General features: G+C 37.7%; 1 protein-coding gene across 3 annotated transcripts in view; it reads left to right on the forward strand.

The window, feature by feature from the left end:
* The window catches only part of LAMA4 (laminin subunit alpha 4), a 102,552-nt gene that overhangs the window by 84,781 nt on the left and 2,637 nt on the right, over nucleotides 1–15,134 (forward strand). For 2 of the 3 annotated variants that reach the window (XM_051792093.1, XM_051792095.1), the window contains exons 26-36: nucleotides 1,392–1,530; nucleotides 2,618–2,755; nucleotides 4,241–4,374; nucleotides 5,660–5,824; nucleotides 6,498–6,651; nucleotides 7,322–7,512; nucleotides 9,059–9,248; nucleotides 10,114–10,269; nucleotides 11,279–11,438; nucleotides 12,395–12,525; nucleotides 14,903–14,996. In XM_051792093.1, the coding sequence (XP_051648053.1) occupies nucleotides 1,392–1,530; nucleotides 2,618–2,755; nucleotides 4,241–4,374; nucleotides 5,660–5,824; nucleotides 6,498–6,651; nucleotides 7,322–7,512; nucleotides 9,059–9,248; nucleotides 10,114–10,269; nucleotides 11,279–11,438; nucleotides 12,395–12,525; nucleotides 14,903–14,996 (1,652 nt within the window). The remainder of the gene's footprint in view (nucleotides 1–1,391; nucleotides 1,531–2,617; nucleotides 2,756–4,240; nucleotides 4,375–5,659; nucleotides 5,825–6,497; nucleotides 6,652–7,321; nucleotides 7,513–9,058; nucleotides 9,249–10,113; nucleotides 10,270–11,278; nucleotides 11,439–12,394; nucleotides 12,526–14,902; nucleotides 14,997–15,134) is intronic. The other variant, XM_051792094.1, reaches the window with a different exon arrangement.

The following is a 15,134-nucleotide window of genomic DNA, read 5'->3' on the forward strand; positions in this document are numbered from 1 at the left end:
AAGCTAAGGGGATGTGGGAGCATGGGGCACTGAGAACTGTTAAGAAATGAACTAAGAAGCCTTTCTTTAGGTGAAAGCCTATCTTCCATGGTTCCTGTTGCTAGAACATATGGTTAGGTTAATGGTATTTAACAGGCAGATTTGTGGCATTCAGTCACATGGTCAGAGTAAAGATTATACAGGTAGACTGATACCCCACACCTTGATCCAAATTTCGGTGAGAATGGCAGAAGCCTTCCTGTTGATTTTGTCTTCCTGCTGGTTTCACTGAGGAGCAAATTGAGCCCCTACAGCACTCCTCCTCTCACCTTATTTCAGACTTGTACAAGTACACCTGCACTACTTCACCTGATGGTCCATTTTTGCCAAAGCAGTAAAAATAAGCATTCTAAGAGCTTGATTCATCTGCCAGGTTTCCAATGTCTACCTTACAACAAGATAACTCACAGATATCTCGTGCAGAAGCAGATGTCAACAGTATCATAGTACGTGAAGTGAAAAGAATCCCACTGCTAAGGCACACGTTGCTTGAAGAACAAAGACTGTTTCCAGGTAGCCAGGTCAAAACTCTGGATTTCACATTCACTCCTTCGGTGTATTTGTTCCTGGTTATCTCTTGGACTGGTACCCAGTAGATCCCATCTAATTTCCTTGCCTTGTCAAAGCTGTGATTTTACACAAATTACTTCTTCTTACACCTTGAGAATTGTGAGGACAAATTTAATTATATTCACCCTGTGCTGTAACGTTGTGATATCTTGTTAAGGTGTGGAGTTGAAAAACTGACAGTAATGAGTAGGAACAGTTGGGATACACTCAACTACTGTCTACCTCAAATCTGACATAAAAAGGATCCTGGAAGCTCACCTACTGCTCACATTTACAATTATGTAAACCCACAAATCAGCAAGTAGAATTTACTCTTGCTTCCATGACCTCTGTTGAGACTTTTTTTAAGAAATAGAGATCCATTTGCTTCCAAAGGCAAGACTAGACTTGCTAGTAAAAGCAAGACAGGAAACTATATCAGAATTTTTCTAAAATTTTAGAAAAATGGAGATAAAAATCCATTGATTTTCACTTTAAAGGGGTAGAAATACATTTTAAAATAAATCTGTTTTAGTTTTAGTTTATTTCAGTTTATTTCAGCATCCATTTTTATCTATTTAAAGTTACTCTATAGGTATATCCTCTCTGAACTCTCATGTATTTCTCCCCATAAAATTTGTTAAAACTGGTGCATTTTGACTTTTCAAAACATATAATGCGGCTAATTAGTTGTTTTACATAAAGATGCAAGAATTGGACACTAGTGAACAATCTTGGCAACAAAAGTCTGTCCAGAAAGGCAAGGGCTATCTAACTGCAGCTTGTTTGGCATTGTTTTCCAGCAGCATTATTTCACATCTGGCAGGAAGTATCGGCTTCAAAGGCTGCATGAAGGGTTTCCAGTTCCAAAAGAAGGATTTCAACTTGTTGGAAGAACCAGGAACACTGGGAATCAGCTATGGGTGCCCAGAGGATTCATTGGTAAGCATGACATCATTTGTGACATAGTAACAAAATTTTGACAATGGATATAGCTGTGAGCTTGAGTTTTACTCCAAACAATGGAAGAACAGTCTTCAACCAGGGAAATGATCATTCACTCATTGACTGGCAGAGGAGGTGTGGGAGGAGGTGTCTGTTAAGTCTGCTGACACAGTACCCAATTTTCACCCTGAATTACAGCACAAGGTGTTTCACTTGATATTCTTCTCGTATGTGAAATCGCAGTGTGAAAGCTAGGCCTGAAATAAATTGTGTACTGTATTTTGAAAAGAAATATTGCAGTGTAATTTGTTTTTCTTAAAGATACAAGGAGAATTGTCCTCACATCCTAATACAGATGTATGAAATGGAAAAGACAGCAAAACATTCACCCTTCAAGATCAGCTCCTCCTCTGTGACACACACACACACACACACTGCACAGCAATAGCACGTAGAAAATTGCCATTTTGTTTCTGATCCCTTCCATCATATCAGCAAGGCTGATAAATCTAAACAGTGTTTGGAGTCTTCATCCTGCAGTCATGCTACAAACCTGTGAAGAAGATCCCACCACTTGCAGAACTCTTCACACAATCTCACCCTCTGTCAACAAGGAAGCTGTATGCAATTTGTCCTACCTTGGACCCAGTATTGCTCCTGAGACTCACAGGGTTATAGACCACCATGTCCAACACCTTCCACCCCACCCCAACACTTGGTGCAGCACACAAACTAATACATCACGTGTTGGAATTGTGACTCAGTGCCACACAGCTCAGACAGGGGCATAAGTCCCATCTGCTTCCACTCTTCATGCTCACTAACATCAGCAGACTTAGGACGAGGCCAAGATCCCAGGAGACTGAGAATAAATTGCTACACTTTCTTCAGATTTTCCCAGCATGTGATGGAAAGCCTATATAAATTAGGTTAAGACATGGAGGCAAAATGTAAGATTTTCTAGAACTGAACTGGTCATACCTTAAAAAAAAAAAAAAAAAAAGAAGAAGAAATAACCTCATCCTTTTTATTATTGAAATGTTTTCTGATATTTATTTGTAATTTTGTTTTATTTAACACACAGATGTCCCGCAATGCATACTTCAATGGAGAGAGCTTCATTGCATCAAGCCAAAAAGCGTCCCTTTTTACTGAATTTGAAGGAGGGTTTAATTTCCGGACATTGCAGCCCAGCGGGCTGTTGTTTTACTATTCTGAGGGAGTGAGTATCTATTTCTTTACAGTTAGTTTTATTTTATCCTTGCATTTTTTCCCAGGAGAATACTAGGGGAATAATACAATTTTTCACTTCATGCTTTCATAATAGAGAAAGCAGTCTGCAATATAGAAGTATCCATTGGTGACTTCATTTTCACAGTTTGCATTTGATCTACAGATGAAAACTAGCAATTCTTAGACATTATCTTGATGTTGCAAAGAGAACTGGATCATATGCCTAGAATCACCATTTGTGCTCAATTTGCGCAGCGTATCTTGCTGTGCTCAGCAGCACTGCAATCCCTATTTGGACCTGTAGGTGCTACCAATGTACAAATAATACTAAGGCAAAAATAAGGCAAAGGACTTGACATTTGCCTTCCAGAGACAACCACCTAGAAGTAAAGTTTGTTTGAATTAGTGGCATAGTATTTTGAGCATTGCTGACTCGACAGAAATCAGTCAGAAAGCTGCCTATATTCCCAGATGGTAATCAGACCTCCATGTGTGACAGGGAAAGCTGCACTTGAGAAGAGCTCCTTGCAGCTATGGGAAGCCAGGCTGCTCTAAATACCCCCTCAGAAGTGTGACACAGGCAGAAATACGGACACAAAATGTTGTGTGAGACAAAGCAATCCCAAGATCCTGCAGGCTCAGACTGGCATCTGCAGCAAGCATGAGCTCAGATGACAGAACATTTGCAACCACCCCCAAATGTCTGTTCTGCTATCCTTGCAGAATATCATCAACAATGCAGCAGAGAAGGCTGTGTGACACCGATAACACTTCACATTTTGCAGCCTGGAGTATTACCTTAAATTGAAATCAGTAACCGTGTCAGTTATCCACGTCGTTTGCATAAATGAGGCCTTACACACACCACTTCAGGTTTTAACTCAAAAGCTCTAATCCTATGAGGTGCCAAGTGCCCTACTTAATAAACAGAAGTTCAGCTATTTAGCACTTGAGAGAATGAGACAGTATGGTTGCTACCAGTGCACAGTGACAGTGCTTGCTCTAATGGAACAGAGAGTATTCCTGCTAGTGGCACAATGATCCTATATGCCTGACCCAGATAGCAGATCTTATCTCTGAGATAATTTTGAGTGATTGAAAAAGTCTGATCAGGAGGAATTAGGCAAAGAAAAAAATGTCTTGATCTTATGACAGCAGGAATCTCACAGTAACAGCTGCTCAATACAGTACTGGGTTACCAGAAATGTAAACATCATACATTCGTGCCAGATGGAAGGAGCTCATGTAACAGATACATGAGACATAATGAGCAGCAAAATTCCCAGAATTCAGGAAGAATTTAAATTATAATGATATCATCTCCTGTTTTGCTTCTCAGAGTGTAACTTTTTGCAAATTAAGCAAAAATGGGGAAAACAGCAGGAAGGAAAATAAATACAACAGGAAAATGCAGAGAATTGATAAGTTTTCAGTGTTATACTTGCTTGTGAAGATGTTTTTGTCTGTATTTCAGTCAGATGTATTATCCATCTCTATGGACAGAGGTGCTGTTGTTTTAAATGCAAGTGGAACCAAAATTCAGTCATCAGACCGAAATTACAATGATGGAAAAACCCACTTCATCATTACTTCTATCACCCCAGAAAGGTAAAGCTGTTCAGCATCTTTTAGTCCCTACCTTTAGAAAATAAATATTTCTTGTAAAGCACATTATCATTTAATACTCACTTTCAAAGTGACACGTAAGTGGTGCTTTTTTTAAGTGATATTTTTAACTGACCAATTCAGTGACTGAAAACTTGCCAGCTTGGCCAGTTCCAAGATGATTGGAATTTTTAGTAAAACCGAAAAAATAGTTTTTCTCAAAGCTTAGTCCTTTTTTTGTCCTCAGGTAAGAAAGCAGTTTAATATAATTCAAGACAAGCATGAGACTCATTTTTCAGCAGGATTGGTTCTTCTAATTTGTAAAAGCAATTCCCAATTGACTCTGAAGTAATTGAGGCATCTTCACATAAAGCATTCATTTGGGATATATACAGTGGAACATGTTCAAAATATTTTTAGCACTGACAACCACAAATGTAAGACTAAATACAGCACTAGGGAATAAATCTCTCTCTGTGCTTCTTAAAAAGCTTGAAAGCATTGGTTTATTAGTATGTTTTACTGTTGTTTTCTATTTTTAAAATTTTCTTAGAAGGTCAAATAATCAAAACAACTTTCTTCAAGAATCTTGTCTATGCAGATGCAAGAAGGTCATTCTTACTTTTCTAACGGAAGTGGAAGTTTGTATCTATGACTTCTGACATTCAAGAATCATATTTTGAAAAGCTGATGGTGTGAAAAGGTGCCTTGAAATAGCCTTGGGGATTGTCGTGTTTCCCTGAGTGTGCTGAATTTTGACCTTGTCAACCAAAATCTATGTCTGATGATTTAGTTATACTCAGTTTCTTATTAAAACAATAGAATCCTTCCTGGCTTGTGTTGCAAAATCAGATCAGGCAAAAAGCATTGTATAAGCTCAAAATTCAATGTTCTGTGATGAAAGATAAGGAAAAAGGGATAGAGGCATAAACAAGAAGGATTAGCGTGTGCTTAGATCTTATCTTACACAAATGGTGGCTCCATCCATTTATCAGCAATTGTTTAGTTTATCTTTCTTCACTGAGTGAACTGTATATTCTTGGACTTCACAATTAACCGCAGGATAATATTAAATCCATGGGTCTCTGTGCACAACTTTGTCAATGGTTTATTGAACTGTTACTTGTTGCACAGCTGAAAGCAAGAAGGTCTTCTCATGACTTTGAGCACTACCATTCAGAGATGTATACACTGAGTGGAGCATTTTGGGTGCGTGTAATATGTTGTCTAACCACTGGCACTGACATTTCCAAAACTAGCCTGCCAAATGTATGCTTTGCCTTTGCAGGTATGAGCTGACTGTTGATGACAAGAAACAAAGCAAGAAGAATTCAGCAAAGGACAGAGCAGGGAAAAGCCCAGACAGCATCAAGAAGTTTTATTTTGGTGGCTCTCCCCTCAGAACGCAGCAAGCCAACTTCACTGGCTGCATAAGCAATGCTTACTTCACCAGGTGCGCAAATTCCTCCTGAACACAGGCAGTCATTGCCTAAGAGCTTGAATAGTAGGTCAAGAGAAGTGATTATTGTCACAATAAAAATTCCCGTCTCATTTTGTGAGGCTAGACAATACCTTATTTGCCATGGAGTCTGCTGGCACAGACCTGCTAGATTAAGATATTGTTAAGGTGGGAATAACTTGATGAAATCAGCTTTCAGTACTGTACCTGCTAATGCTGCTGGTGCAATGTATAATTTGCATAGCTGTAATTTACATTTATGTTATGCAGTTTTCAGCTCTGCCTTTGAAACAAAATTATATTAAAGCATCTCACAGGAGCTGGGAAAGTTAGGAGTTTGGTCATGTGAAAATGGTCAGAATATGTTGATCTTAACTGCTTTATGAAATGTTCTTATACAGAAGATTTTAAAGTTAATTTGATGCTGCAGATTGATACTCTTTTTTATGGTAGCATAACAACAGTCAGAGGTAGTATAGGTTGTCTGCATTACCCAAAGACTGAGTGGTCAATCTGTATTTTTATCCATGATCCAAGAATGAAAAATACCCATTCAAACATCATTTAAACTACAAATGTACAATTCTGTGACTTTTGTGAAGACAATTCCAACACTTGGGGAAAAAAAAAAAAAAAAGGTGTTCTTGTCACCTCCTCTTTGAAACAGGTTGGATGAAGAGGTTGAAGTAGAAGATTTCCAAAAGTACTCCGAGAAAGTTCAGACATCTTTGTATGGATGCCCTGTTGAATCTCCTCCGGTAGCTCTTCTCCATAAGAAAGGAAAAAACTCATCAAAAGCCAAAGGAAACCGTAATAAAAAGGTTTGCTGCAAATTGCCCCAGTACCACCCTAGAGTTTTCCAAAATGCCATGATTGGAAATTCTCTAAATCATGGATCCAAAATGCATAAAGACAATTTCAGATACATAAAGGGAAGTATCCTGCTCCTTTACATATTCCCATCACTGCAAATGATTGCCCTGACCCAATCTATCTGGCCTACACTTGCATCATTCTCGCTTACTAGAACTTCTTAAAAAAAGTACTGCAGAAAAAAGCCTTCTTGATTTCTTCTATATTCTAAAAGCAATAAACCTGCTTCTGTTCTCAGCTCCTCCTACAATTAGCACACACTATTATAAATGCGAAACAAATACTTCCTTCGGCATGCAGAATTTTTAATTCAAGCATGTCCTCTTATGCCTATAGTACAGCTCATACCATCAAAAGCAGAGAGGAAAAGATTTAAGTAGGAAAACTGCAAAAGAATTGAATTGTAATTATGTTAGCTACACATGTATTTTGTTTATCCCTTCTTCTGTCCTAAACCAGCATCTATATTAGATCTGTTCAAGGAAAATTTTACTTGGAAACAGTCCTGGTATTTATGTAAGGAAACAATATATTACTAGCTTAGATATAAATGATACTGTTCTTTTATTATGTCAATTTCAGTTTAAAATTATGGTTAATAGTTTTTTTTCTGTGAAGGTGGAAAGAGAGAAAGACAAGATTTCACAGCCTTCAACTGGCCTCAAAAAACTCTATCAAGTGAATATGCAAAGGGACCCTCAGTGCCACTTGCCCATGAATCCCAAGGCAACCGAACATGCGTATCAGTTTGGAGGAACAGCAAACAGCCGTCAAGAATTTGATCACATACCAAAGGATTTCAGTCAAAGGTAAAGTGACTTTAGAAATAAAAATTAAATATATGGAGCAGAAGAAAGATGTATTTCAATTTTTTTTAAAAGGGACACATTTCTGCTGTTACCCTGGCTTTTTCCTTTATATCTTAGGCCAAATTTTGCATCAAGGATGTTGCTAGGTTATAGTAAAAGGTGTTTCAGTTGAGTAAGAGCAATATATAGAATGTTTCCAGTTACATCCCTCTTGTGGAGTCTTCATCTGCATTGTATATTAACAAAATGTGTCTCCTTGCCTATTTATATGAAGCTTTTGAGGATGTTAGTTCTGTATAAGCAATGCACAATCAGTGTCTTTTCCAAGAAGTAATGACAGTGGAGCAGAGGTGGAAAAGAACATGAAAGCTCACCAAAAAATGAAGCAGTTACATGCTGAGTGGACCTTGTCAGCAGTTTAATGGTTAGGAATCTATACAGTGCAGCAGGACATAAAGCTATGTCCAATTCAATGGAAATTCAAGTAATAAAGAGTCCAGATACTGTTGACATTTCATTTTCATACTCCCACAGACTATGTCATGCAGTATGTTAAGATCAACGAGGATTTTGGTTTAATAGTTTCCATTAAAGACTATAAATTCAACAACACAGCACTTCCTGGAAGCATACCAGACCACTAACTCAGAAGAGTGCTATTTCCTAATTTAAATTAAAAAAACACACTATGCTTATTTTAATTCAATAGTGTTTTACTTAGGGCAGTCCTGATGGTGCCCATATGAAGGAAACCCCAAACTCTAATATCTTCATCCCATCTTCATCCCTACAACACATATTTTCCAACCATTATTAAGTCTTCATCTTTGTAACGTGCATTTTAAAAAAAAACACATGACTTGTGTGGTTTTAAATCAACTGATATTGGCATGGGCCTAAGTGTGTATGGAATGTACACACACATGCAAGCGGCAATGTAGAGATTCTTGAGATAATATGAAGAATGGAAGCTAGGTTAGTTAACTGAGAAGAAGGAGGAGTCAGTTTTGGCACTGTCTACACCAATACAACTTCGACATGTTTTAGACCCAAAGTAATAACAGCAATCACTCAAGAAATTTTCACTGTTGGCATTGTCAAACCAACAGTGTATAACTTTCCATGTTGCCATGGACTTCACAAGGAACTTCAAGGAAGAGGAAGCTTAGCACCAAGTCTAGAATAGCATTAAAGATTTGTGAACTATCAAGCCTCTATGCCATCACAGTTAAAAATTCCCCCAACACTGCTGTTCAACGGGAATGGAAATGCAGTGTATATAGCATCAGTTTTTTGTGGTCTGTATTGAATTTATTCACTCCAGAGATTTTAATTTTTTAAAACAAGTTCCTTATGAGGCAGCTTCTTCTTCAACTTTGACTTCTACTCCAACAACCAGCACCGAATGTTTCTCAGAAACACTAGTTCCATAAAGGAGATGTATATTGTTCTGGATGAAAGGAAAATCCCAGTCTTCCTCTGCTTGATGTTTGTTTTAAGTCAAGTATATCTACTTTATTTTTAATATTGGGTTTTTTTGTGCCAGAGCTCAGTTCTCTATCAGTCTGAAAACTCACTCATCTCATGGAATGATTTTCTACGTTTCGGATCAAAAAGAGACCAACTTCATGGCCCTTTTCGTTGCTCATGGCCGACTCATTTTTATGTTTAATGCTGGTCATCAGAAGATAAGGATTAAGAGCCAAGAGAAATACAATGATGGTCTGTGGCACGATGTAAGTAAAAGAAATCAATCATTATGATGGCACATCCTATCAAGGCTGCAGTAAAGACACTGCTAATGTGACAGCTCAGGGAGTTTGCATTCATGTATTCATAAACACACCTATATGTTGAGAAACTTCCACCAATATTTTTAAATCTTCCATGTTGCATTTTATCAAGTCATTAATTAAGGGCAGGAAAGTGAGTCAGTTATAAAAATCCAGCAAATCCCAACACTAACAGCTAAATAGAAGTGATAGAAACAAGCAGAACAGTAAGGCAATTAAGAGTTAAGTGAGCTAGGAAAGAAATAACTATGATAATTTTGTTCAGCAAATGTCTTTGAAATGCCTACAAGCACAGCTGTCTTGGGCTCCCTCTGTAGTCTATGAAAATAAAAAGACAATTTTAGGAGTCAGGGTGAATTTCCCTCTGTAGGTATCTCTCTTCACACTAACTACCGAGGAAGTCTACAGTTACTAAGCTACTGACTTGGGCATTTAAGTGTTTAAAGCAAGTTGGATGAATCCAGACCATAAAGCTAGTAAAGACTGTGAAAATGCCAACAGTGATAGGTAGCAACAAATCATGCATGCGGATATATGACGATTAGATCTCAGTAGACCTCGTCACACCTTGATTACCTCTGCCTTGTACATCAAAATGTAAGAAAGTCAGCAGTTTTACTATCTAGCTTTCACATGAATGTGAAAAAAGAGGGTTGCCCAGCAAAGAATACCGGCAGTTAACAAAATGGGCTGGTAGAGCATCACTCACAAGCTTTTCTTCTCAAACATCTTATCTTCTCCCACTGCACAGGAGTGATCCCTTAACAAAGGAAAGTAATCTTCCACACTTTTTTTCTTCCCTTCCTAGGTGATATTTACTAGAGGCAAAAATATTGGTCACTTGATAATTGATGGTCTCCGAGTACTGGAAGAATCTTTTGGCGGTAATACGAATGCTTGGCAAGTCACTGCACCACTCTATATTGGAGGTGTAGCTCCCGGAAAAGCCGTAAAAAATATCCAGGTAAAGCAGACACCTGTTAAATCAGCCCATACCTCTATGTACAGCTAATACAAAAGCTGACTGTAGGGATGGGTTCAGCCAAAAGCATATTAAGATCTGAATCCTCGGCACACTGTGGAGCAAACACCTCAGTTCAAGTCTATAGCAAAGCTCCCACATGACTGGGCTGGTGGTAGCTCGTCTAGGCTTCCATAGACTTGCAGCAGCAGCAACTGGAAAGCCAGTGGTTCACAAGGAACAGAAAAATCTTGGTGACATCCAAGCTGAGATGACACAGGTAAAGTTACACAAGATCAATTTCACCCTGAAGTCTGACATGTAGGATGGGTTTCAAAAAGATTTGATTTTTCTTTTAGTATCTGTTTTAAGACAGTACCTAGAAGTCAGGATTCTGTTCTACAGCTTGGTACTGAAGTATATGGAAAGGATTGTTAAAGCAAAAATGAACATAACACAGTCTCATTCAAGGTAATCTTTAGAATTTTAATTAAGAACAGTTTCCAGAGAAGGGAAGCAGGAAAAGTGCTTTTTGTAGCCTCTCATGTCTCTCTTGCCTTCAAGGTAATTCCAGCTTGTGTTGTTTCTCAAAGAGTCCTTACTTAACTGTGAGAAACAAAACACAACTAGAGCAAGGCAGTGTTATACATACCTCACAGCATCGAGGTGAGATAGGGGTCTGCTTTTTCAGAGTTTATCTATCTTGTTAGGAATGTTAAAGCAAAAATGAACATAAAGTTTACTTCAAGGTAATCCTCAGTGTTATGAGCCTAACAAGGGAAATTATTATAATATGGTAAAAATTATTGTAGAATAATGTGGCTAAGACAAGTACACCAGTAAATGGTCACTCCTTACATTTTTTAATTAATAAAACAACACATAATTAAAATGAGCCAGACAATCACAGCCTTACAGCCTTAGCTTATAAACAAGTAAAAATAAGGACAGGAGAATTTATTTCCTTCCACAAGCAGTTTATCTACTAATCATGCTTTTTTTTACCCCTCAGATTAATTCTGTCTACAGTTTCAGTGGCTGTCTCAGCAACTTACAGCTCAATGGAAGATCAATTACTTCAGCTTCGCAGACATTTAGTGTAACGCCTTGCTTTGAAGGCCCATCAGAAGCAGGAACATACTTTTCATCAGAAGGAGGATATGTCGTCCTTGGTAATACACTTCTAAACAAATGTATCCTATAATGAGATTGTGCTTCAGAATGGCATATTTCACAAAAGGATATAGTAATTTTTGAGGCTGTGAGCTGTAAGGATACAGATCATTATTGTGGTAGGCAGCTGATGTTGACAGGTCCCAATGTCACCGTGAAACTTAACATAAACACATCTGTGTGTATGTATTTCAAATAATTTGAATAATTTCACAAGGGAACTGGTTATAATATGGTAAAAATTACCATAGAAGTCAATGTTGCTAAGACAAGTACACCAGCAAATGGTCACCCCTTAAGTTTTTTAATTAATAAAACAACATAACTAAAAAATCCTACAGAAATGCTTTCTGCATGTTTAATGCAGAACAGCATGAAAGAACACATGTTTTTGTCATTTAGTCCTGCTGTGTTTCAGGAAGTGTTTTATAAGGGTGATTTGGTCACATAGGCTCTGATCTGAACAAGAAAGAAAACTGCATAACCCAATTCATTGGCAACACCGAGAATCAGACAGTATTTCTCATTTGCTCCCTGGCCTGCCACCAGATTGAAAAAGGGAGTTTCTCCTTCTGAATCATCAAAGCTCAAGTGGATTCCCACTCACTCAGTAATGACTGCTGAATGTCTAGCAAATTACATAGTAAGAAACTGCCAAAAAATACAGATCATTTACTTCCTGTTGTCCATTTCATTGCTAAGAAATTTTTATACAAAATACATTTTTTAAATAATAAGAAAAAATAAATAAACCTTCATTAGTATTCCAAGTAAACACAATCAAAACAAAACTTGAAATGGGTCATTGACAGTACACCAGGCTATCTCAAGTTTCAATAGTTTTAAGGACAAATAAATTCTACTCTGGGTTTGATTTTCTATTTTGACTTTGAATAAATGCCCAATTTCATCACTAACTCAGCACAAAAACAGTGTTATTCTTTTTACCTCACAGATGAATCCTTCAGTTTAGGCCTGAAATTTGAAGTTGTTTTTGAAATACGTCCCCGAAGCAGCTCAGGAATTCTACTGCATGGTCACAGTGTGAATGGAGAGTACTTGAATATGCACATGAGAAATGGACAGGTATAATGAAGGTCATATTTCCTCCACTGCTTTGACTGATTTCTCTTCCACCTACTTGAGCTTTGCTACATGCAATTCTGTCTTACAAATTTGCCATTTACTGATTCTTATTTCTCTCCTAAATATGATAACTGCTTAGATTAGGCAATCCAGACTTTTATTTTAAAATACAAAAGATAACACCTAAGACATGATCAGATCACTTTACTGGCACAAACTATAAATATTTCATGAGCAGTTGAAAAGAAGCAAAAGCACTGACTCTTTGGTGCTGTTCTTTCACCTACACATTAAAAATGTCGCAAGTAAGGTAACTGCTGATGAATTTTAATTTCTTGTTTGTTAAAAGAGAAGTCTGAGTTGCACTCAGTCTCTTCTTCCTTTAACATATATGTGTGTGATGGGGAGAGAAATGCAACACCTGAGGAAACATGCTGTCACCTCTCTTACAAGAGCAGGAACCTACAGCAGAGTGACTGAGTGGACAGCTGAACATGGTGAAAGCAGGTGTCTAATATAGGTGACTAAGTGAGCTATTATTCAGAGAACCTATTTTTCTATATTGGTTATCAATGGAACAATGGGTCTTTCAGTTAGGCACCTAACTTTTGACAGCTAACCAGGTAAGATAAAGGTTATCCTTACCCATGTAGCTAGCTCTTGGTGAACTAACAAAGAAATTGTAAAAGTACATTGCATTGCTGCGTATCATGCCACACTTAAAGGCTGAATCTGTATACAACTGGTCCAGTCTAGCACTTATGTAAAGTTCTAACTGGAGGTCTGGATGCCTAGAAACTTGTTTGGTTTTCCCAGCTGTATCAGTTGGTCTAACAAAAGATGCTGTCTCACTTACTGCTTGAAACCTCACCTCCTGTACAATGCATATACAATTCATCAACAAAATTCACTGTGAAAAAGCAGCTCTTCCCTGCTTGTCACTGCAGCAGTCCAGTACATTCTTAGTAAGCATTTGTGTTTCTTTAGCATTAACTATCTGTTCCCTTTGAATGCATTATGAAAGACTTGCTTTGTGAAAACAGTTTTGCTGGACAAATAAGATCAGCAATTTTAATTCATTTTTTAAATGTACACATCTCTATCAGTACAGCTTGTCTGGGTGATTTATTAAGGAGTCACTTTCCCTCATGATTCTTTGTTTGCTTTAATCTATATATTTTGTTCGAGGGTGGATAAAAGAGAACATGAGGATCATTTCAATTGCGTTTGCTGGTGCCCCTCTGCAAAAAAAAATATTTAAAATTTCTTAGTTACAACTATATCAGAGACCCTCTAGAATTAAATAGAAGTTCTTTCCTTGAGAGAGACTATTTACAAGGGCCTGTAGTGGCAGGGCAAGTGGGAATGGCTTCAAACTGAAAGAGAGTAGGTTTAGATCAGATATTAGGAAGAAATTTTTTACTGTGAGGTTGATGAGGCACTGGAACAGGTTGCCCAGTGAAATTGTGGATGCCCCATCCCTGCAAGTGTTCAAGGATAGGTTGGATAGGGCTACAAGCAACCTGATCCAGTGGAAGATGTCCCTGCCCATGGCAGAGGGGTTGGAACCAGATGACCTTTAAGGTTCCTTTCAATTCAAATCATTCTATGATTCTGTTATTTTCAGTCAATACTGTGTCAGCATGATCAGGGGCAACTTCAATGTTTGAAAAGCCTGAGTGGCTGAACTCAGTCTGAAGTCATTATTGGGAATCTCATGTCCCTCAGTAGGGGCACAACACTGCTCTGCTGCTGCTGTAACATTTCCAGGCAGAAAGATACTAATCCATTAGCTAAAGCAGAGGTACAAAATTCACAATTAGGTTCACTTTCTAGCTCTGCCAGAGATTTATCGGTAAACTTGAAAAAGTAACTTAAAAGTCATTCTGAAATTCACTACCTATTCCTTTCTCACATCTTTTCTGTTTGTTTATACTTGGGTTTTTCATTACTGTTTTCCTTATTAAGTGGCTAGAAAGATGCCAAAACATCATCTGATGTTTCTAAACACTAATTTACCATACAGGAAATTATAGAGTAGAGGTACTAGAAAATGAGTGAAATTAGCTGTTATTTTTAAATCTTTTTTTTGAACTCTTCCTTGAGTTAAATTAGAATGTCTCAGAACTATTGAATCTGAACAATAATTAAAAACAAAACCACACAAAACAAAACAAACAAACCAAACAAACAAAAAAACCCCTACCTAAATTGTGGATTAAAAAAGGTACTTTATTTTGAAGAATTTAATGAAATCATGTTTTCCTTTCTCTTGGATGCTTGACATATTTTGAGTGAGGAATACATCATTATTATAACTGAAGTTAAAAAGAGAAAAGGAGGGTGTTTACAATGACAATTACATTACTTTCCCCAGGTTACTGTGAAATTGAATAATGGAATCAGGGATTTTTCAACTTCAGTGACACTGAAACAGAGTCTCTGTGATGGCAGGTGGCATCGAATTGCAGGTCAGTAAAATGCAATCATCCCCTAATTAAGGTGACAGAGCCCATCTCTCCCTCCCCAGATATCCAGCTCCATGGGCTAGAGCACTAGGAATGTGGTCGTATTTTCAGTTCTTCTTTTTCACCTGTCAAGACCCAGGT

Source organism: Manacus candei, unplaced genomic scaffold (genome assembly GCF_025592945.1).
Source record: "Manacus candei isolate 608988 ecotype Guabito, Panama unplaced genomic scaffold, ASM2559294v1 h1tg000034l, whole genome shotgun sequence".
NCBI lineage: Eukaryota > Metazoa > Chordata > Aves > Passeriformes > Pipridae > Manacus > Manacus candei.